General features: G+C 41.1%; 1 protein-coding gene across 16 annotated transcripts in view; it reads left to right on the forward strand.

Moving 5' to 3' along the window:
* Positions 1–24,898, forward strand: part of LOC125460699 (voltage-dependent L-type calcium channel subunit alpha-1C-like) — an 814,036-nt gene that overhangs the window by 494,238 nt on the left and 294,900 nt on the right. For all 16 annotated transcript variants that reach the window (XM_048548420.2, XM_048548421.2, XM_048548422.2 and 13 more), the window contains 2 exons: positions 4,540–4,765; positions 5,626–5,833. In XM_048548420.2, coding sequence (XP_048404377.1) covers positions 4,540–4,765; positions 5,626–5,833 — 434 coding nt within the window. The remainder of the gene's footprint in view (positions 1–4,539; positions 4,766–5,625; positions 5,834–24,898) is intronic.

Raw genomic sequence — 24,898 nt, forward strand, 5'->3', positions numbered from 1 at the left:
ATAACTAATTTATAATTCTATATCTTTAAATTTAATCTCAACATTCCCAAACATACAGACAGATACACAAAGCGACAAGACACACCATTAATGCTGGGAAAGAAAACAAGTGCCAGAGAAAAACAGTTCTAGTACCAGTCTTCCATATCACATATGTTGATCAGCTGTTTTCTTTCAGGTCTTTTCAATTCCTTTCAGCCCTTTGCTGATTATGGATATGACACTAGGGGTATATCAATTCTCATGTCTCGGTCACTGGTTAAGGGTTTACTCTTTAACAGCATCTACAAGTAATTTTCCCTTTTTCCTTCCACAGGGGATTTGCAAAGAGAGCTACTTATTGAGAAATATGAGAGAGAATAGCTAGCTGATAAGGACTTTAGTTTACTTCTCCACAGAAGTAAACTCTTCTCTAGAAGTAAGAAAGAGAGAGATGATTGGATATTCTTTTCTTCATAAGCTGAATGTTTCTGTTATATTGCCCGCAAACAAGGCTATGGCCACTGGTCCAGGAACCATTCAAATGCTCATTACTATGCTGACCCCTTTTGAGCCCACAATAAATAGCAATGCTTGCATAGCCAACCAAAAGACTTTCTATGGGCAATATTGCCCGAAACACACAGTTGATGGCATTTTATCTGGAATTCCTCCATACTGCTTGAATATGGGAACCATGATGTGGAGGTGCCAGTCTTGGACTGCGGTGGACAGGAATAGAAGTAGCACAACACCAAGTTATAGTCCAAGAGATAGTAGGAACTGCCGATGCTGGAGAATCTGAGACAACAAGGTGTAGAGCTGGATGAACACAGCAGGCCAGGCAGCATCAGAGGAGCAGGAAAGCTGATGTTTTGGGTCTGGACCCTTCTTCAGAAATGGGGGAGGGAAAAGGGTCTCTGGAATAAATACAGAGGGGGTGAGGCAATGATGGAAGGTGGATGAAGGAGCAGATAGGTGGAGAGAAGACAGACAGGTCAAGGGGGTGGCAATGGAGCCAGTAAAGGTGAGTGTAGGGGGCAGTTAGGGTGGGGTTGGTCAAATGAGGGAAGATGGAGATTAGGCTGATGGGTAGGAGGTGGGGGTGGGGTTTGTTCAAAGAGTTGGGAGGAGCAAATATGTCAGAAAAGATGGACAGGTCAAGGAGGCGGGGGCGAGAGGGGCTGGTTTTGGGATGAGGTCGTGGGTGGCGAGATTTTGAAGCTTGTGATGTCCACATTGAGACCATTGGGCTGCAGGATTCCCAAGCGAAATATGAGGCCCTGTTCCTGCAGCCTTCGGGTGGCATCATTGTGGCAATGGAGGAGGCCCAGGATGGACATGTCGTCCAAGGACTGGGAGGGGGAGTTGAAGTGGTTCGTTACTGGAAGGTGCAGTCATTTGTCATGAACCGAGCATAGGTGTTCCACAAAGTGGTCTCCAATCCTCTGCTTGGTTTTCCCAATGTAGAGAAGGCCACATTGGGAACAGCGGATACAATATATCACATTAGCAGATGTGCAGGAAAACATCTATTTAATGTGAAACGTTTTCTTGGGGCCTGGGATGGAGGTGAGTTGGGAGATCTAGGGGCAGTGTAGCACTTCCTGTGGTTGCAGGGAAAAGTGCCAGGGTTGGTGGGGCTAGTGGAGAGTGTGGAGTGGATGAGGGAGTCACGGAGAGAGCGGCCCCTCCAGAAGGCAGATAAGGGTGGGAAGGGAAAAATGTCCTTGGCGTTGGGATCAGATTGCAGGTGGCAGAAGTGGTGGAAAATAAGGCGTTGAATCCGGACTTTGGTGGTGTGGTACGTGAGGATGAGGGGGATTCTGTCTTTGCTGTTATTGCGGGGAGGGGATATGAGGGACAAGTTGCGAAAAATGCGAAAGCGGCGGTCAAAGGCGTTTTTGACAACTGTGGAGGGGAAATTGCAGTCCTTGAAAAACGAAGGCATCTAGAATGTCCAGGAGTGGAATGCTTCATCTCGGGAGTAGATGCAGCAGAGGCAAAGGAATTGGGAATAGGAGATGTCATTCTTGCAGGAAGGTAGGAGAGAGGAGGTATATTCTAGGTCGCTGTGGGAGTCAGTGGGCTTGAAATAGATATCAGTTTCCAGATGGTTGTCAGAGATGCAAATAGGGAGGGCCAGGAAGGAGAGAGAAGTATCGGAGATGGTCCAGGTGAACTTAAGGTTGGGGCGGAAGGTGTTAGTAAAGTGGGTGAACTGATCGAGCTCCTCGTGGAAGCACGAGGCGGTGCCAATAGTTATAGTCCATAAGGTTTATTTGAAACCACAAGCTTACATCGTGCTCTGAAAGCTTATGATTTCAAATAAACCTGTTGGACACTAACCTGATGTCATGTGCCTTCTGACCTTGAATAAGATAACATTGTAAATGCAACTCAGTGTATTGCTGGAATTTTTTTTTAAAACTGTAGAGCTCGTTTTCCACACTTACTTTTGTTTAAAGCTGTATATTTTCCCATTATAGTTAGCAGTCAAAATAAAAATCAAAGTGGATTTTATAGGTTGTGCTCCCCAAATGAACCATCAATTTATCAGTATCAAGAATTGAATCCAAGCTGCAGAACGAGACACACTCACTTGCCTATTCCTTCACAACTTCCTTGTGCTCGCTGATGGCCCATTCCCTCTCTCCTGCATGCTGTTAAGTTGTGGGGTGAACATTTTTATAAGTATGCTTTCACAAAGCTCTCAATCTCACAAATGTACCAGTGGCTCCTAAATCTGGATCTCAAGCACTGCAATCTGCTGTCACATTCACACACAATGTTACTTAAGGACACTAGATATCCTACATGGGGCAGAGTATACACTCATAAGGTCAAAGCTGGCCTGTCATTCCTCTATTTTTTTAAATCAGGCTTTTCAAGCAAAATGAAAATTCAGCCCTTTGACTCTACACATGTTCAAGAGTTGGGATATTATGTTGCACCTGCGCAGGACTTTGGTGAGGTCACTTTTGGAGTACTGTGTACAGTTCTAGTCACCCTGCTACAGGAATGATATTATTAATTGGAGAGGGTGCAGAAAAGATGTACAAGAATGTTACTGGGACTGGAGGGTTTGAGTTATAAGGACAAGTTGGATAAGCTGGGATTTTTTTCAGTGGAGTGTAGGAAATTGAGGGGTGACCTTATAAAGGTTTATGAAATCATGAGGGACGTTGATAAGGTGAATAGCAAAGGTCTTTTTGCTAGGGTTGGGGATTACAAAGCTAGAGAACATAATTTCAAGGTTGGAGGAGAAAGATTTACAGGGTTTTATGGAAACTTTTTCACACAGGGTGTGGTACCAATGTAGAATGAACTACCAGAGAGAGTGGTAGATGCAGGTACAGTTTCAGCATTTAAAAAACATTTAGCCAGGTATGTAAATAGGAAAGGTTTAGAGCTTTACGGGCCAAACACAGGGAAATGGGATTGGTTTAGTTTGGAAAACTTGGTCAATATGGGCAAGTTGGACTGAAGAGTCTGCTCCTATGCTGTATAATTCTATGACTCTTTGGCACAATTAGATTTGGAAATTCAGAAGTCAATGCCAGATTTCACATTTGAAAATTGGGTGATCTGACAAAATTATTCCAAATCACAATTATGAAGAAATTAATGAAGTAATCAAAATGTTTCTTGTACATTATAGTCTCACTGTAGAAACCCTTGAAAAAGTTATATGTTGTTCACAAACTTTAATTGGATTTGAATAGTGTATTAAGTTTGTAATTAAGGTTGAAAATCTGTCTGGCTGTGCATTACTAATACATTTATGGAATTTCAGATTTCTACATCACATTAAATTTTAAATTAAAAAGAATGATATTTTTGATAGTTACATTTCTACCTTAAACACACATGTATGACTCAGTCATTCATTTCACTCTTTGCGGAACATAATGGTGAAATTTTCTGTCCATTTTACTTTTGGTTTGTTTGCTGAAATTGTGCTTCAGTGAAATTATCCTACTTTGTGTGATGGCAACACTATCACTGAACTCCCATTGTTACAGAACCGTTAAAATGTTTAACTATTTTATTTACAGTTTCTTTTTCATTTTGATGTACATTAATTCCTATTAAATTTAGAAGTGTGGGTTTATTTCCTAAAATATTGCACTTTTTCCCTGAGGGTTACTGTGTAAATGTATGGTATGATATGGAACTAGGCTTCACACCAAAGGGAGGACTAGGTTCATTTTCTGGTCAGTACTTAATTAGTTGATTTGCCATACAGTAAGGTTGATGATACACATAGCTTCCATGTCCTTATGCTAAAATGGAGGAAATCAGTCAGGGTTAACACTCAGCATTACTGGTAGATGCCAATTTAGATGAAGACAGGTTTAGATTAAGTTTCAATATGGATCATGTTTGATAGTTAGTCTGTGCTGATGCAACACTGGCCTCATGGAAGTGTGCCCTGAAGATTGCCATCACCTGCCATATGCCCCTGTAAGTTACAGCTTAGAGGACAGGAAAGAGATATAGGAAAAATATTGTGGTCTGAAAATTTTGATTAAGTTATTTTATTTTTTAATTTTATAGACACTGCAAACAAAGTCCTTTTGGCACTTTTCACTGGTGAAATGCTACTTAAGATGTACAGTCTTGGACTTCAAGCTTATTTTGTATCACTTTTTAACCGCTTTGACTGTTTCATTGTCTGTGGGGGAATCCTTGAGACTATTCTGGTGGAGACCAAGATTATGTCCCCACTTGGTATTTCAGTGCTTCGCTGTGTGCGACTTCTGAGAATATTTAAAATTACAAGGTAATATGTTTATTTTTCACATGCTGATATTTATAGTTTCATAAAATAAATAAAGCATCTGCACACTTGTGAGAGTAGAAATGTAATTGTATAAATGAATTAAGTGGATTGACCTAATCACTTATAAATGCTGCAGTAGTGAATTATGCAAAGCAATTTACTGCATATAAGTTGCCATGTTCTGTTCAATGCATAAATTAAAAATTAATCTTCAAAAATAAGAGTAAAATGAATTGGAAAAACCAAAGAATTCAACAATGCATTGCAATTATTTATGATTTTATATATTTAATTAGGAATAAACAGAAATCTAAACAATAAATGTTTATTTTATGTAAAATATAAATTTGTTATTAGGTTAGAACAGCTATATTTTGAAAACTTGAATGAAACTGTCAAATCAAGTCCAGTTTGCTATGCTAGAGAGGGACATAACATGCATTTGAAATTTTGTAGCTGCATTGCCATGTGTGGCATAAATATTTGGAAACTGTATGAATGGAGTAAAAATAATAAATTGGTTAATAATTAATTTCCAGAAAAGAAACATCTTATTAGAAAATTGGTATAGATAGGGATTGAATCATAGTGTGGAAAGAAAACATTCTGTTTTTATCTGTGATTAGCGTAAATACAATCCAAAGAGGGTGAAACTTTTCTCTCTAACTCAGTGGTGCAGTCCATGACCCTTTACGCATCAAGTTATACACTTAAAAATGTTATTAAAGCTAGAACAAAAGAGTCATGTCAAGACCAGTTTGAAAACAATTTAATATAATAAGGTCTTTGACAATATCAAAATTGCGAAAAACTGAAATTGTGAATAAATACCTAATTGCCATCTTTGTTTCTATCTTTAGATATTGGAATTCCTTGAGTAATTTGGTAGCTTCCCTCCTGAATTCAGTTCGATCAATTGCTTCTTTGTTGCTGCTCCTGTTCCTTTTCATCATAATCTTTTCACTCTTGGGCATGCAACTTTTTGGAGGAAAGTTTAATTTTGATGAGATGGAAACAAAACGGAGTACATTTGATAACTTTCCTCAGTCCCTTCTTACTGTCTTCCAGGTATGTTATGGTTACTTTTGATACTGTACATGTTGTCAGAGTCCTGAACATCGGGTGCAGTACACAGCTGGAATATGGAATGCAAATGAACAAAACATTTTAAATTATAATGCTTATGAATTAGTATTTCCTGATGCCAAATGACTTATTTTTCAATGAAAACCTCTTCTCAATTCCGTAGCCTTTGTCCTAAACATAACATACCCTATATCTCACTCAGTGACTTGTAAAGCTTTCATAATTATAAATTAGTTAACTCATTGCTGATAAATTCCTCCAAGATTCTCCCTTTTTGTTGCCATACCTCCAGCTTTATAGAGTAATGCTATCAGCACAGGGTCTTCAGATAAAGGCTGAGTTCCCTCAACATAACAAAAGAAGAATTTCTCAGGATACTAAGGCTTTTGCAGGTAATCATCACTGATATCTCTTCTCCGGAAAGAAGACCTTTGCCAAAAAGACCAAGTGGAGTCATTAATTGTGTTCATTGAGGTAACTGCGATCTTGAATTTCTTCACCACTGACTTCTTCCAGGAATCTGCTGGTGACAGTTTCAGGGTCTCTTAGTATGCTGCCTGTAAGTACATCTCCCAGGTGACCATTTGTCAAGACCACTACTTGTATGTATTTTGTCATATTTGTTTCTCTTCAGTGACTAGTTTCCCAATAATGTATTGAGTCATTGATTGCATCAAGATCATCTTATTAAGATTACTAATTCAGACCATATTAGCCAATAGTCCAGTTGCAACAAATCCACTCTCCCAATGTGTAATTAGTTTGTTGTTGTGGGAAGATTGTCAGGCATGTTTGTATTAGATACCTCGGGTGCAAAGCAATCAGAATCCTTCAAGCAGAGGAGCAGGCAGTGTATCCATTCACCTAGTTCCTGGAGAAATATGTTACAACTCATCTAGGCATGCATCACTTTTTCTGTGCACCAGCAAGTCAACTGACTTTAGCATCAAAAACCATAATTCACAATAACGGTCAACAACTGAGCCATCACACTCACAACCTTTGCTTTCTGTCAAAGCTGATAACACCTTTGACATAAAGCCTATAGCTCAGACTGTATAGGATAGACAGTGGAATAGGGAGCAGGAGAAAGAGAAGTTCAAATAGAGTTTGATGTATCAAAATAAACGTCACCATAAAAACATTGACATTTTTTCCAAACCCAGGTGAAACCAGCTCTCCCGCCTCATTATAAAGATAAAGTCACTGTAGTCCTAGTGGACCTAGGGCTGTCATTTCATTTAGACAGAGAGAGAGAGAGAGAGAGAGAGATGACTCGTGAGTGGTTTAACCTGAGGGTTTCCCTGCCTCAGGTAAATGATGAAGCTGAGAAGGCAGGGCCTTCATAGTAACCTCAGCTGGTGTGGGAATGAACCCAAGTTGTTGGCATCACTCTGCATTGCAAACCACCCATACAGCCATATGAGCTAACCAACTCCCTCCTCTCTTGTGCAAATGATGTGATATTCTCAAATGCTTTCTTTAACTCCTGTGTATTGCATTCTCCATGACTACATTCTAGAGCATAGCTGGGGGCATTCTGCTTGGTCTCCTGTTTTGACAGATTAGGTGCCCTTGGCAAATTTCCTCAGGACTTTGGAACCTGTGAGGGCCCTGGCAAAGATTGCCTCACCTGCAATTACACATGTACACGCGGAGCCAGTCATCAGGACAAGAGGCAGTATGCTCTGTCTGATGGGATGAGGCAGAAATGAGACCTTGTTGAGAAGACCCCATTGCTATGTATCTTATCTCCAGCTTCCTCCTAATAGTTCATGTGCACTACCTTACTGCCCTAGAGCTGGAGTGCACTTGGCTACATATCAGTAAGATGTTGAACCCATCAAAATGAGGCTTTGCTCCATCCAGTGCTCAGTGTTAGCTGGGAATATATATTTGAGGTTAAAATCAGATCAACATGATCTTGTTGAATGGCAGAGCAGGCTTAGTGGTCTGAATGGCCTACTGCTCCTAATTTGTGCATATGTGAGAATATACATATTGAGTTCAATGCTTACAAATTTTTTAAAGAATGAAATATTTCATGTGATGATTTATGACTCACACTAAGCAATAATCATTGGTCACAACAGACAGCATCTGGATGAACTTCCTCTGTATCCCCCTTAGTACATCATACTCCTTCACAACGTGATGACCAGAACTGCACACTAGTCATGTTGTGACCAAACCAGCATTTTATACAGATTCAGCTTAATCTCCTTGCTGTTGTATTCCATGCCTTGACTGATAAAGGCAAGTATTTCGTATGTGGCCTTAACTGTATTGTCAACTACTGTGCTACTTTCAGAGATATGAGGATATGCACAGCAATCTCCCTCTGATCTTCAACACTGTCCAGGGTCCTACTATTCATAGTATAATCCCTTGCATTGTTAGCCCTCACTAAGTGCGTTATTTCACTCTGGCTTGAATTCTATTTGCCATTGCTATTACCTACCTGAGCAGTTTATTAAAGTCCTCCTATAGTTTATGGTTATCCTCCTAACTATTCACTGCCTATAAATTTTCTGATTATTAGCAAACTTCTTGCTCATATTTCGTACATTTAAGTCCTTATCATTCATGTACAGTGCAAGTAGAAAGGGCCCTGGCACCAAGCCCTGTTGAGCACCACTCCAGTCACTGAAACATTCTTTTTCCTTTACCCTCTTCTTTCTACTTCTCAAACAGCTTAGGATCCAATGTAACACTTGGCCTTTGATTGCATTGGCACTTACTTTCTCAACCAGTTTTCCATGAAGGACCTTGCCAAATTAATCCATTTCTCTCCAAACATAGATATATTCTGTCACTCAGAATTCTTCATATTCGGTTAGATTGACTAGACTGGCCTGTATCAGAAAGATCAATGCTGGGTCCATTATTATTTGTGGTATATATAAATGATAAGAATGAGAATGTGAGGGGATGATAAGTAAGTTTGCAGATGACACAAAAATTGATCAGGTGGCTAACAGTGAGGAAGAACGTCTTGGTTATAAAAAGATATAGACAAGTTAGTCAGATGGGCAGATGAAATTTATCATTGAAAATGAGGTAATGCACTTTGGAAGAGAGTACGCAACAATTGGAGGGCAGTTTTTAATCAATCAAGTAACCCTAAATTCCATGTGTTTTTACCTCTGAATCCATATAATCTACATCAATTGCACTATCCTCATCTGCTCAGCTGATCAACACATTGGAAAATTCAACTAAATTTGACTCCTTCTATCAAAGCTGTGCTCACCATCCCTCATCGAACCTTTCCTCTCCAAGTGCAGATTCTTTCTTTCAGAATTTTCTCTAGTAGTTTCCCTTGCATTGAATTGAGACTCACTGTAATTCCCTGGTTCATCCCCAGACCTCTGTACTCCCTGGCACCTTCCCTGTGGTAGGAGAAGAGTTAACAATTGTGGTCACACAGAACCCTTGTATTTTCCTCCCTTACCACCCATGATAGCCTGGGAGACTGGGGATTTGACATTGCCATCTTGCTCGCATTTGATTGCGGATGTTTCATCGCTCTGCAAGGTAACATCATCAGTGTGCCTCTAGTGAAGTATTGGTGTTCTAGCCCGCTTGTTATGTATATGCCTCGGTTTGCTGGGGTGGTTGGTATCACTTCTGGTTCTGTTTTTCAGTGGTACGTATATTGAGTCCAGTTCAATGTGTTAGTCGACAGAGCTCCAGTTGGAATGCCAGGTCTCTGGGAATTCCCTGGCATTTCTCTGTTTGGCTATTATGGATGTATTGGCCCAGTCAAATTAATAGCCATTTTTGTCTGTGTGTATTGAGACCAGTGAGAATTGGTCATGTCTCTTGATGGCTCATTGGTGTTCATGTATCCTTATTGTCAGTTTTATTCCAGTTTGGCCTGTGTGCTGTGTCTCACAGTCCTTGCATGATATTTTGTATATTGCATTGGTTTTATGGGTTGTCGATATGGGGTCTTCTAGGTTTGTCAGTAGGTGTCGCAGTGCTGTTGTTGAGCTGTAGGCTACCCTGATACCTAGGGGTCTGATAGTCTGTGGTCATCTATGGTATGTCCCTGATGAACGGTAGGGTGACTAGCATGTCTGATCATGTTGTGTCCTCTTGCTGTGGTCTGTTGCGGAGGTAATGACAGATTGTGCTTTTTGAGTATCCATTCCTTTTAAGAACCAAAATAAGTGCTGCTGTTCTGCTTCGTGCAATTCCAGGTTGTTGCTGTGTGTTGTGGCTCATTTGAATAAGGTCCTGATGCAGCTCCGTTTACCCCAGCAAACTGAGGCATATAAATAACAAATGGGCTAGAACACCAACACTCAACACTTCACCGGAGGTGCACTGACAATGTTACCTAGCAGGGTGTCAAATGTCTGCAATTAAATGCACTGGTTCAGTGAGCAAGGCTACAACCTCAACACAAACCAAGTCCCAAATTTCTCAAAAACGTTAGACTGGGGATTTGTCTACTTTTTAAATCTGCCAAAATCTACAGTGACAAATAAAGTTAATTCAATTCAATTCAATATCACCTAACACCCAATGTCAGTTTGTGTGAGAACATCACAGCCCCTGTCTTCAGTTCTGTACCTACAGCCTTCTCCTTCTGAGTGAAGACAGATATGAAGTACTCATTTAACACCCTGCCAATGTGCTCCAACTCCATGCAGAGATTGCTCCCTTGGTCCCTAATGGACCCTACTCTTTTCCCGGTTATCTTGTTCCCCTTAATATATTTTTGAAATATCTTGGGATTCTCCCTAATTCTCTATAGCTTCACCTGCACTGTCTATATTCCAGTAGGCATGATACAGATTTGCTCCCTCTGCATCTGCTAAAAGCCTCTTTTTCCTTCTTATTCAGTTCTGAATATCCAAGGTTCTTTGGCCTTGTTGCACCTACATTTCACCCTAATGGGAACATGTTGGGCCTGCACACTCCACATTTCCTTTTTGAAAACCTCCCACTGCTCTGCTATAGATGTTGCCACAAGTAGCTGTTCCTAATCTAGTTTGGCCAGATCCCACCTTATTTTGATAAAATCTGTCTTTCTCCAATCTAAAACCTTTTCTTGCATATCATCTTTTTCCTGATCCATCATCCTGTGTCCTGAGCACAATGACTGAAATGCTCCCTCACTGCCACTTTGATCATCTGTCTGGCTTCATTCCCCAGAATCAGATCTAATACTGCAGCCTTGCTTGTTGGATCTTCTACACGTTGACATAAAAAGCTCTCCTGAATACAATTTAAGAACGCAACCACCTGCCAAACTCTTTACACTATGACTATCCCAATCAAGGTTGTGGAAGTTGAAATCCCCTCATATAATTATGTCATTGTTATTGCACACCTCAGTGAATTATTACATATCTGATCCTTTATTGCCCACTGACTGTTTGCAGTTCTATCCAGTACATTCCCAGCAACATGACTATCCTCTTTTTAATACAAAAAGCATCTTTTGAAGACCATCCAAAAATATTGTCCCTCTTCTCTGCAATAACTGAATCCTTGATTAATAATGCAACACATCTTTGCTTTTCCACCCTCCTCTGTCTCATCTGAAGATGCTCTCTCAACCACCTCTCTGTGATGGCAGCAATGTCACAATCACATGTTGTCAGTTGTAACTATTTAACACATTTTTGTGCCTCACCATGAGGACAATTCCTGGGATCGTACTATTTCTCAATGGTTTTGTTTAGTTGTGACTATTTTCTGATGAGCTTCATGAACTACATTGACAACATAGTCTGTGAACATACCTGGAATGGCAATTCAATTGACATTGTAACACAAGATCAGATATGCGTGTGATGGTCAGCTCATTTCAAACAGTGTGTGAATTATTTTGTTGGATAACACTCATCTGATAACATAATTCCACTTTTATGATTCCTTAACTGCCATGCATAATTGCAATGCTTCATCTTGTTGTATTGCCACATTTACGTTGGCTAGTTTCGGTGTCTTTGGCACTAGTCTTTAGGCATAATGCACTGAAGACATTACTCAGCAAACTTTTCCTCATGAATATAATGGTTGTTTATAGACAATGTTGTGAAAGATAGTCTGCTGGTTTGAATTTGCTTGCCTAATACTTAACATAGAATTTATACTCATGTAATTTGAGTGTACTCATGTAATTTGAGTACCCTACTCTCCATTTGAGTGGGTGGTTCGCTGAATGGATTGGTGAAAGAGCTTGCTAGCAGTCTATGACAGTTATTACCTCAAATTACCACTTCCATACAAGTAGAAGTACAAGTGTCAGACACCCATGAGATTAAAAATGCTTTTCTGTCTGCAAGTAATGTTGGTCTATGGATGTTATCATACTGCTTGCCAGCACATAAGCTACAACTAAGCCCACCAGGCTTGCATCTGTGACCTGCATGGTGGTTCTTTCAGGTTCAAAATGTAAATTTGTGCACCTTGTTGCAACCTGGTACACAGCCTGTTTGTGTGATTTAGTCCACTCTTAATTGGTTGCTTCTTTTGTCAGACTGAATAGCAGGGTCAGATAATATAGCAAGGTCAGAATAGAAATGTAACTACTGTACTTGATGTGTCATAGCAGATTCTGACTTCCTGCATGCTTGTAGGATCTGCAGGATTTGCAATGGCTTCAGCTGTCAATGGACTGGGAATACTCCTTCATTAAATACATGACAGAGAATTTGATTTTTCTTTCCTTACATTCTTTAAGACATTACAGATATGAATGTTCACATAGCCCTCACTGATGTTGAGTGTGCCTTCGTCAAGACTCAAGCATGTGCTAAAATATGTCACCTTGTCTATCAACAAGAAGTGACTCCACAGTTGAACTTGTTGAATCAAAGATGTGCATCACTTCCTTCATCCAAGTCATTAATATAAATTGTTAATAATTATGGCCCCAGCACTGATTCCTGTGCCGCTCTGCTGATTAGTTTGCCATCTTGAAAATTCCCCTCTTGTCCCAGCCTTCTGTCTTCTATTAGTTAGCTAATACTGCAATATGCTAATAAACTATTTCCAACACCATGGGCTCTTATTGTATGAAGAAGCCAAATGTGTGATACTTCGTCAAATACCTTCTGAAAATCCAAATATCTACATCTGCTTTATCTATTCTGTTTGTTACCTTAGTAGTAATTGTAGCATATTTGCCAGGCATAATTTCCTCTTTATAAAGCTATGTGGATTGTGCTTGATCCAGTCCTGTATTTCTAAATGTTGTACTATTACATCATTTATAATAGTTGTGTGCCTTGATTTATTGAATGCTTATTACTGCAGATTCTAATCAAGTTCTCACTCTTGCATTTCTTGATGTTTTGTATGGGTGACACTGAAGGGGCCTATTCGTCCCCAGCTTTTTCAGTAATATAAACTTCAAGAAGGCACTGAAGTTCCTTCTTCTATCTGCTGTATGCCATTAAATGGTATATTCATGGCTGTTATGTATGACTGCATTAGAATTGTCATGGTCAAGTTGAAAGGGAATCGCTAATAACCTCTATCACTTTCAACTGTCTATGATTGATTAACTTAAAGTATAGGAATGGTGCATATGTTTGTTTTAAAATTCTTGTGCAGCAGAGAAAAGAAATGAAACTAGCCGGACTACCAAGCATTGACTAAGACAACAGAAACAACAATGGCAAACACAGCCCTTCAAATTCCTCATGCTAAAATTGTGAGAGCTGCCTTACACACTAGTCAAGCAACTCCCTGATACAATCTTACTCACGGAATAATACCTTACGAAAAATATCCCAGAAAGCACCATCGCCATCCCCCTGACAGAGACAGCAGAAGTGATGTTGGCAATATAGAAGTAATCAAGGAGCCATCTACTCTCGCTTGCTACTCCACTTGTTAAACACGACTTGGAGAGTGGCAGGAGCACAGAATGTAATGTGGTTAGGGATTTCAATGTCTATCAACAAGAATGGCTGACCAGCACCGCTACTGAGTGACTTGCTTGAATCCTGTAGGAGTTGCTGGACTGGGTCTCCAGCAGGTATTAAATGGATCAACAAGAGGAGAAATATACCAACGACAGGAATTTTTAGGGATAAGATTTACGTACATTTGGAAAAGCATGGCATGGCAGATAAGGGTGGGGAGGGAAAAATGTCTTCAGTAGTGGGGTCAGATTGCAGGTGGCGGAAGTGCTGGAGGATGATGCGGTGGATTTGGAGGTTGGTGGGGTGGTACATGAGAATGAGGCGGATTTTGTTTTGGTTGTTATTGCAGGGAGGGGATGTGAGGGATGAGCAGCGGGAAATGCGAAAGACACAGTTGAGGGTGTTTTTGAACACTATGGAAGGGAAGTTGCGGTCCTTGAAAAACAAGGACATCTGGGATGTCCAGGAGTGGAATGCCTCTTCTGAGGAGCAGATGTGGTGGAGGCAAATGAATTGGGAATAGGGAATAAGGGATGGCCTTTTTGCAGGAAGTTGGGTGGGAGGAGGTGTATTCTAGGTAGCTGTGGGAGTTGGTAGGCTTGAAATGCATATTGGTTTCCAGGTGGATGCCAGAGATGAAGACAGAGAGGTCCAGGAAGGAGAGAGAGGTATTAGAGATGGTCCAGGTGAACTTAAGGTTGGGGTGGAAGGTGTTGGTGAAGTGGATGAACTGTTTGAACTCCTCCTGAGAGCACGAGGCAGTACCGATAGTCATCAAGGTAACGGAGGAAAAGGTGGGGGACAGGGCCAGTTTAGCTTCGGAAGAGGGATTGTTCCACGTTTTCCCAGGTTGATGCCAGAGAAAGCATCTGATTAGTTTGCTGATTTCCTGAAACATATTCTGCTAGAACTCGACTCATGGGAGTAACTGTGTTAGCCAAAAATGGGATACATGTCTTTTCACCCCTATGAGGTGCATACCTTGAGGAATACCCTTTTTCTCCAACTTCTGGGAAGTACAAACTTATAAAGCAATTGGTTCTTTCATATCCAAACTAGTTCTTTGTGCAAACGCTTACAGTGTTAAGGATAGACTCTTTCCTTGTCGATCAGCTCATGGGACACCATAGCTATACAAAAGTGATAATGGGAACTGCAGATGCTGGAGAATCCAAGATAACAAAGTGTGAAGCTGGATGAACACAGCAGGCCAAGCAGCATCTCAGGAGCACAAAAGGTGATGTTTCGGGCCTAGACCCTCTCTGATGAAGGGTCTAGGCCCGAAACGTCAGCTTTTGTGCTCCTGAGATGCTGCTTGGCCTGCTGTGTTCATCCAGCTTCACACTTTGTTATCATAGCTATACAAAACCCTGGTTTGATCACATCTGGGGTATTGTGTCCATTTCTGGTCGCCTCATTACAGGAAAGATGTGGAAGTGTTGGAAAAGGAGCAGAGGAGATTTACCAGGATGTTGCCTGGAATGGAGGGAAGGTCTTACAAGGAAAGGTTGAGAGCGTTAGGGCTTTTCTCTTTAGAACGACAGAGGATGAGAAGTGACTTGATAGAGGTGTTCAAAATGATCAGAGGTATAAATAGAGTAGACAGCCAGTGACTTTTTCCTAGGGCGGAGGTAACTATTATGAGGGGGCATAGTTTTAAAGTGAGTGGAGGTAGATACAGGGGAGACATCAGAGGTAGGTTCTTTACTCAGATAGTGGTAGGCGCGAGGAATGTGTTGCCAGAGAGGGTAGTCGAATCGGCCTCATTAGGGGCATTTAAGTGGCTGTTAGATAGGCATATGGGTGATAGTATAAGGTAGGGGTGGAGGTTAGATAGACCTTAAGGTTTTGGATAAAAGTTCAGCACAACATCGTGGGCCGAAGGGCCTGTACTGTGCTGTACTGTTCTATGTTCTATGATTTGTGTGGGACAGGTCATGTCTTACTAACTTGAGTGAATTTTTTGGGGAAGTGATGAAGGTGATTGATGAGGGTAGAGCAGGGAATGTTGTTTACATGGATTTTAGTAAGGCTTTCAACAAGGCCCCTCATGGTAAGCTCATCCAGACAATTAAGATGCGTAGGATCCAGGGTGACATGGTGATGTGAATTCAGAATTGGCTTGCCCACAGAATTCGGGGGGTAGTGGTGAAAGAGTATTTTTCAGACTGGAGATCTGTGACTAGTGGTTTTCTGCAGCAGTCTGTACTGGGACCACAGCTATTTGTGATATATATAAATGACTTGAATGAAATTGTAGATGGGTGGTTTAGTATGCTGGCAGACAATACAAAATGGTGGAGTTGTGAACAGTGTAGAAGGTTGTCAAAGGATACAGCAGAGTATAGATCAGTTGAAGATATGAGTGGAGAAATGATAGAATTTAATTCAAGTAAATGTGAAGTGCTGCACTTTGAGACATCAAATGTTAAGCAAAGGTATACAGTTATTGGCAGGACTCTGAACAGAATTGATGTACAGAAGAATCTTGGGGTTCAAGATTGGACATCCATGACAGGCTGTAGGCCAGCAAAATTGTAGTCCATTAAAATCTGTAAAGTCATTGTATGGCATTCCCACATTGTACCGTTGACTTGAAGCTGGGGAATCAACCCTGGTTCAATGAAGAGCATAGCATGTATCCTGCAAGCAACACCAAGCGTACTTAAAAGTGAAGTGGCAACCTGGTGAATCTATGAAAACTGCATGCCAAACAGCATGAGCAGCAAGTTAGACAGAGTTAAGTGATTCTGTAACCAAAGGATCACATCTAAACTCTGCAGTCCTATCACGTCCAGTCATGAATGTTGCTGGACAATTAAACTGGAGGAGAAGGCTCCACAAATATCCCCATCTTTTATAATAGGGGATCTCAACACATCAATGTAAAGGATAAGGTTCAAGCGTTTGCAACAATGTTCAACAGAAATACTGAGTGGATGATCCATCTCAGCCCCCTCCAGATGTCCCCAGATCATACTTGTCAAGCTTTAGCCAATTTAATTCGTTGTATGTGACATCAAGAAAGACTGAAGGCACTGGATACTGCAAAGCCTATGGGCTGTGATAACATTCCAGCAATAGTACTGAAGATTTGTGCCCATAGCAGAGCTGTTCCAATATAGCTAGAACAATGAAATATACCTGACAATGTGGAAAATTGCCCAGATAAGACCTGTACACAAGTACAAGCTAGTGAATTACTGCCCCATCAGTCTATCTCAGTAAACTGGTAGAGGATCTCATTAACATGCTGTCAAGCAGTATTGCTTAGCAATAACCTACTCAGTGATGCTCAGTTTGGGTTCTGCCAGGGACATTACAATCTTGGTCCAAACACGGACAAAAGAGCTAAATTCCAAAGGGGAGGTGAGAGTGACTGCCCTTAACATTACGGTTGCATTTGACTGAGTGTAGCAACATGGAGCCCTAATGAAGCTAGATTAAATCGGAATTGGGGGGCAAAACTGTCCACTGGTTAGAGTCATACTAAGTACAAAAGAAGATGGCTACAGTTGTTTCAGACCAGTATTTCAACTCTAGAATATTTCTGCAGAAATTCCTCAAGAGAGAGTGCTAAGTTGAATCATTTTCAATGGCTTCATCAATGATCTTCCCACCATTGTGCAGTCAGCAATAAACGCCCCACTTCTAAACTTACAATGTTCAGTAACATTAGTGTCTGCTTGGTGACTGAAGCAGTTTATGCCCAAATGCAGGAAGACCTGATCAATATCCAGGTTTGGGCTAACAACTGGCAAGTAACATTTGTACCATGCATGTACCAAACAGTGACCATCTCCAACAAAGGAGAATCTAACCATTGTCTCTTGACATTCATTGGCACTTCTAAATCCATCACTATCAACTTCCTAGGGGTCACCAGAAACATAACTGAGCGAGCAATAAAAATATGATTGCTCCAAGAGCCGGTCAAAGAATAGGAATCCTGCACCATGTAACTCGCTTAACTCCCTGAGCTTATCTATCAGCTACAAGACACAAGTCAGGAATGTAATTGAATACTGGATGAGTGTAGTTGCAAATATGTCAGGAAGATCCAAACCATCCAAGACAAAGCAGCTCACTTGATTTGTACCACATCTGTAAATATTCAGTCCCTTCACCAACAAAGCTCAGTAGTAGCAGCATATACCACTTAGAAGATGCACTAAAAACATTGACCAAGGCTCCTTACACAGTACCTTCCAATAGCACAACCACTGTCATCTAGAAGGACATAGTGGTAAATACATGGGAACACCACCTGTAAATTCCTCTTCCGCCAAATCTCCATCCTAATTTGGACGTATACTGCAAATCTTTCACAGTTGCTGGCTGCAAATCCTGGAATTCCATCCCTAACAGTATTGTGGGTATACCTGTATCAAATGGACTGCAGTAGCTCAAGAAGGCAGCTCATCAAGGCCTTTCAAGGGCAACTAGGGATGGGCAATAAATGCTGGTCCAGCTAATGATGCCCAGATTCCATGAATGAACTTAAAAAAGGGTGCACTTATCATGGTAAATGACCCTATATTGATGGTGAATTCAGATGAATGCTATGCTGAAGCATCCTTTGAGGGCTGGGTGGTATCATCCTATGTAGTAGTCATGGTACAACTAGAACATGAGAAGGAGCTGCAGGTGGAGCTGAGTAGAACCTTCTAACTTTGTTTTGGTGGCTGCTGGTACCTGGAGGAGAGAAAGGAAGAATGAGCTGATAATTATGCATACTGTCTTATCATTCAGTGTTTCACTTTGTTCAGGACACCTAATGCCAGCAGATTGGAAGCATTCTCACTGGCTTCGTTTAAGAGATCTGTCTCTCACTGGGTGAAAAATTGGTTGCCATTCACCCCTGCCAATTCAGCCACCTAATGTTTGAAGTACACCTGAAATGAAAATTCAGTGGCCTCACATTGGTCTGCGAGCACTCGCTCCTATTATGAGGAATGTTTCCCTGCAGACAAAGAGAATGATTGATAGGTGTATGAGTACTTCATGAGTATGCATGGCATATCAGTTTCTGTATACTGTCCAAACTGTCCTGCAAATGGTAGAATATTGAAAAAATAAGGTGACTGTCATACATTCAATACCCCTACTCTATCTATTGCTGAGGCCTGAGATCCTCCCATCTGACATTCCTCTGCACAAGCATAGTTGGACTGTATGCTGCCCCTGAGAGCATTAGTTTGCAGTGAGCTAACAGTACCATTTCCCCTCAAAAAATGTATATAATTCAGCCTGTTCTCTGCCCAGCTATTTTTATGGGGCCCTTGGGCATTGTTCCCCACAATTACCTCTTCTCAGACCACCTTTGTCTGATGGGAATGCCTCTTGCTTCCATCCCTGGAGAACAGGTTAATTGAGTGGATAAAAAAAATTGGCTGATGGAATATAATGGAGGAAAATATGAGAGTATGCACTTTGGCAAGAAGGCTGGAAAAGCTGAATATTACTTAAATGGGGAAAGACTGCAGAAAGCTACAGCACAGAAAGGTTTGGGATTCTAGTGCATGACTCACAAAAAGCTAGAATGTAAGTTCAGTGACTAATAGGGAATGCAATAGAATGTTGGCCTTTATTTCAAAGAGAATGTAATATAAAAATAGGGAGTTTGTGCACTGGTCTACAACAGGAAAACTGTGAACAGTTCTGATTCATTACCTAAGGAAAGATACATTGGCATTAGTTCCCTAGGCTAATCTCCAGTTTAAAGGGATTTCCTTATAGGAAAAGTTGAGGAAGTTGGGTTTGTACTCATTGGAGTTTAAGAAAATGAGAGGAGACTTCATTGAAACAGACAAAAATTTTAGGAACCGACAGGGTAGATGTGGAGAGGTTGTTTCCCCTTTCATGAGAGTCTTGGAACAGAGGCCATAATTTCAGAGTGAGGAGTCACTCATTTAAAATACAGTGAGGAGGACAATTTATTTCTCTAAAGGGATGGTGAATCTTTGAAATCCTTTTCTGCAGAGATCTGTAGAAGCTGGGTCGATCTGTAGAGGCTGAGTTGATAACTTTATTCAAGGCTGATTTTTAATTAGTAAAGGTGTCAGAGTTATGGGGAAAAGGCAGGAAAATGGATTTGAGGATTATCAGATCAGTGATAAATGGACTCAAAGGGCTGAATTATCTAATTCGGCATCTAAGTCTTTTGGTCTTAGGATTCCAACTAGTATTAGCAATAAACCACTCTTCTCTGCTGTTAAACCTGTGTCATCACTGCTCCTAAATTAAGCTAAATGGCATCAGTTTCCACTTTGAAAGGGAGATGGAAGCCTGAGTAGCCAAGGACAGGTGATGAAACAGGCTTCTTCTTGAGGTTGCAAATGAGTTTTAGACTAAGGAGCCCATACAGTTCCACCTTTTTATTAGGTCAGGGCTACTCCTTTATCGCTCAGATTTTCACATCATCGGGAGTAATGCATTCCTTGGTAACTAAATGGCCAATGTACTGTACTTTTGTCTGGAAATATTGGCAGTTCTCTACTTTGACTTGCAGTTTAAACTTTGACAAGCAGTTCAGGATTGTATTTACTCTTGCATGGGTTTCCTTGTATATCAAGCAAAAGAGGCATACATTACCTAGATAAACAAGACGAACTTAGAAATTAAGGTCACTAAAAGCTTTACCCATTGCTTGCATGAAGGTAGCAACAATATTAAACATCTTAAAAGTATTCTATCATGTTCTTAAAATTTTTTGGTAACCTTTTGGAATGTTTTTTTTGAAAGTCCTCCTCAGTAATGTGTAGCCGTTTATTAAAATGAGCAAAATCAAGATTGTAGAAATAGTTTGCACCTTTCCGAAGTCTTAATGCTTCCTCAATCCTAGATAGATGATAAACAATCTTATAATTCTTTACATTGCATGCCCGTAATCAACAGAGGCTTTCAATTTTCTAATTTTCTTCTTCACAAGGACAATAAGTAAGGTTTACTGACATGATTACTGTCAGATAACACCTGATTCTACTCTAAATATAACTGTAGGTACTCCCTGACTTCCTCGCAGTGATGTGGTGGGATCCATTGGTCAGGAATCTCAAGTCGACGGTTATCTTTAGCCAAAATAATGTGGCTCACCAGTTCACATTACTCAATGTAATTATCATTCTTACTGAAAGTCGTCTCATTTTTGGTGAAAGTAGAAACAAGTTGTTTCTTATGGCCTCTTCCAACTTGCTGATGTCCATCTTTGAAATGAGGTTAGAGATGCCTTCCCCAACTGGTCCACTCTCTACCACAGGATTAACTTGAAGATAAACATCTTCCTCATGAACATTCACCACCTGCAATGGTACTCTACCCTTTTCTCCTGCAAATTCTGGTCCCAGAGTTAAACCAGATGAGAGCTGTACTAAATGTGATACATTACACTCCAGCAAGGCCTGGTGTTGTCCAATTAGAGATTCTTGGCATAAAGCTCCACGAACAGTAAAGATACTTATGGGTAAAAGAATAGCCCAGTTCCCGGCTACCTGAACAGTTCTAAGGTCACGTACAAGCTAATGTACCTCGTGTATAGAACAAGCTGAAAGACTATTGATTCCCATCTGCCAATCTTGTAATGTGCTGCTCATATTGGTCACCATACATGTCTTGTAGTCCCTTAACATATTTGATCCTAACACCATGCGTAATCTCAATTTTCTTACATCTACCCACAGCTTGGCTTTTTCAGTAAAGCTAACTAGTTTAATGTATTGTGAGCGGTCTGTGGAACTTAGGTTCTTTGTGTCTGCTGTGATGTATGATGTTCTGCCGATCATGCAAATGAATAATGTACTGCCAGTGTGATGCCAGGTATGCAGGCTGTGCCTACCCAAAGACTGGTGTGTTGTAAACACCAACAAGCATGTCCCTTCAGCTTTTCACAATGAAAATAGTACTACCATTACACAAACAGCCTGTGCTTGCAAAACTGACAATACTGTCTAACATTGGACCAAATTCTGAAATTGAACAACATTTGCGTAGGTAATCATGAATGTGCAAGTATTTATCCTATCAATATAGGATTCTCAGTTTTATTTGTCGTGTTGTGCACTTGCGTGTACTGAAAGCTACATGTCCAAGTACACAGTGTTATTTGTGGCAAACAGTTAGAACATGTCTACACACCATGCCTATTTCATTTTCTTTTTCATCTCTGACCTGAAAGTGGTGTCACACACAACTGAGAGCCTTCCCATCACCAAAATCACCATGACTGTTTCTTCAACTAGCAACCACGACCATAAAAACTCCTGTTTATCCAATTGTCAGTACAGTGTGAAACAGGAGGAACGCAATAGGGCGGGCAGCATTCGAGGTGCAGGAAAGTCAACATTTCGGGTTTACCCCCTTCATCAGGCCTGGGGAGGGGGAAGGGAGCTCAGAAATGAATAGCGGGAAGAGGATAGGGCTGGGAGAAGTTAGGTGAGGTTGCAGTAGGTGGATACAGGGAGGGGGTAGTGGGGATTAGTCATGGGAAGGGTGGGGCAGATAGTGAGAAGGAAGATAGACAGGTTGTGTCAGGTCAAGGAGACAGCGGTGGGGAATTTTGAAACTGGTAAATTTTATGTTGAGGCCGTCGGATTATAAGCTCTCAAGGCAGAATATGAGATGTTGTTCCTCCAGTTTACATGTGGTGTCATTGTGGCACTGAGGAAACCCAGGATGTTGCCGGGGGGTGGGAGGGGGAGTTAACATGTTTGGCAATTGGAATGTACTATTGGTGATAGCGTACAGAGCACAGATACTCTGCGAATTGGTCACCGATTCTACGCTTGGTCTCATTGATATAGAAGAGGCAATATTAGGAGCAACAAATAAAGTAGACCAGGTTGGACAACATACAGGTGAATCCTTTTCAGATTTGGAAAGATTGTTTGGCGCCTTGAGGGGAGATGTAGGGGTAGGTGTAGCACCTGCAGTTGCAGGGAAGGGTGCTGGGTGTGGTAGGGTTGGTGGTGAGTGTGGACTGGATGAGGGAGTCGTGGAGTGAAGAAGACAGATAGGGGTGGAGAGGGAAGTATCTCTTTGGTGCTGGGGTTGGATTGCAGGTGGCAGAAGTGGTGGAGAATGATATACTGGATGTGGAGGTTGGTGGGGTGGTATGTGAGGACCGGGGGATTCTTTCCTTACTTTAGTTAGAGGGAGGAGTTTGAGGGCAGAAGCGCAGGAAATGTACAGCAAAGCCAATTATGGGCAATGCAAACCATCAAAGGTGAGGTGGGGGAGATAGGGAGAGTGGGAAGGGACTAAATCAAAATGGAGATGGAAGGGGAAACAAAGCACTGTATCCCCAGCAGTGCCCACTTCTCTCTGAAGATATCAAGAGCGTTGATGGATACTGTGTGCACCTTTCCCATGGACACCTGGGCACAAAGGTAACCATGGAAGAGGGGCAGACAGTTGGTAGAAATTAGCCCTCCACAGCCCATTGACTGTTACAGCCAGCCAGAGGAGATTCTCTGATCTTAAATATCCCTTCACACTGGATGCCCAAAGATCAGGAGTGTAGGGTTGAAATGCAAGCAAAAACACGTCAAAATTTTTTTCAAATAACTAAAAAGGGGGTGCAAATGCTCACATCGAACAGGAATATGGTCCACAAACTCTACAGCACTACAAAATAAACTTGTGGACTAGGAGGCCATGAACTGCTGCAATCTGCAGTTATATGGGACTGGTGCATGCAACACACTCCACCCACTGTGCCTGTTTCAATGCAACAAAGTAAATGAGAGGTTTTCTCTGGATAATTTCTCAGAACAGTACCTTAACCAATCAAATTAAACTTTTCCGACATAAAATTTAAACACTGCCTGGCTGTTAACTACCAACCAACATCAATAAGTACATTCTCCATGAGAATGCCTCTAACAATCAGAGTCCACTTTTCAACCAATCAATAGTCTCATCCTCATATGTAGTTTAAATGTTGATTTCCCCTACAGTTGGCATTCTTGTAAAATGTATTGATGAGTGTAAGATGAAAAATGTCAACAAAAGTATTTCTTTTTTCAGCAATACTCCATTTCTGTGCTACCAAATGAAATATTTATATTTCTGTTCCCTCACTAGCTCTGGAACATACTACAAGAAATGGTTCTGAATAAACTCCATGAAATCATAGAATCCTTACAATGTGGAAACAGGCCATTCAGCCCAACAAGTCCACACCTCTGAACAGCATTCCACCCAGATCCATTCCTCTACCCCTGCATTTTCCTATGTCTAACCCACCTCACCTAAATGTCCCTGGGGACTATGGACAAATTAGCATGGCTGGTCCATCTACCCTGCACATCTTTGGACTGTGGGAGGAAACCGGAGTGGCCAGAGGAAACCCATGCAGACACAGAAAGAAGTGAAAACTCCACACAGACAGTCCAAGAGTGGAATTGAACCTGGGTACCTGGCGCTGTGAGGCAGCAGTGCTAACCACTGAGTCACGGTGCCACCATCTATCAGATTTACTTTAAAATCACCCATGATTACTTTAGTACCTTTCTTGTAAGTTCTCTTATTGAGTATCATACATTATAGAAACAGGCCCTTCAGCCTACCATACAAACGTAGAAGATAAGAGCAGGAGGAGGCCATTCAGTTCTTCAAGCCTATTCCACCACATCATGATAATGGCTGATTGTATATTCACCTAAACTAGCTAGATTCTTTTGTAATAAAATGTGAGGCTGGATGAACACAGCAGGCTCAGCAGCATCTCAGGAGCACAAAAGCTGACGTTTCGGGCCTAGACCCTTCATCAGAGAGTCTAGGCCCGAAACGTCAGCTTTTGTGCTCCTGAGATGCTGCTGGGCCTGTTGTGTTCATCCAGCCTCACATTTTACTATCTTGGATTCTCCAGCATCTGCAGTTCCCATTATCATAGATTCTTTTGTAGACTCTTTGTGTCTTTTTGGCAACTTATTTTTTAAAACTTTTTTTTTTATCAGCAAATTTAGCTACTAAGCATTCAGTCCTTTCATCAAAGTCATTGATGTTGTTATGGATCAGACCTGATCCCCTTAAAATATTTTAAGACAGTAGCCTAGACCCCAATTGTTTCTTAATTTAAAAACAAGTGTAAAGTGTCTGATCCAGATCCAATGTGACTGGTCAAACTCCTTGACATTAAGCAAAACACAATTTATTT

This window comes from Stegostoma tigrinum, chromosome 18 (assembly GCF_030684315.1).
Source record: "Stegostoma tigrinum isolate sSteTig4 chromosome 18, sSteTig4.hap1, whole genome shotgun sequence".
NCBI lineage: Eukaryota > Metazoa > Chordata > Chondrichthyes > Orectolobiformes > Stegostomatidae > Stegostoma > Stegostoma tigrinum.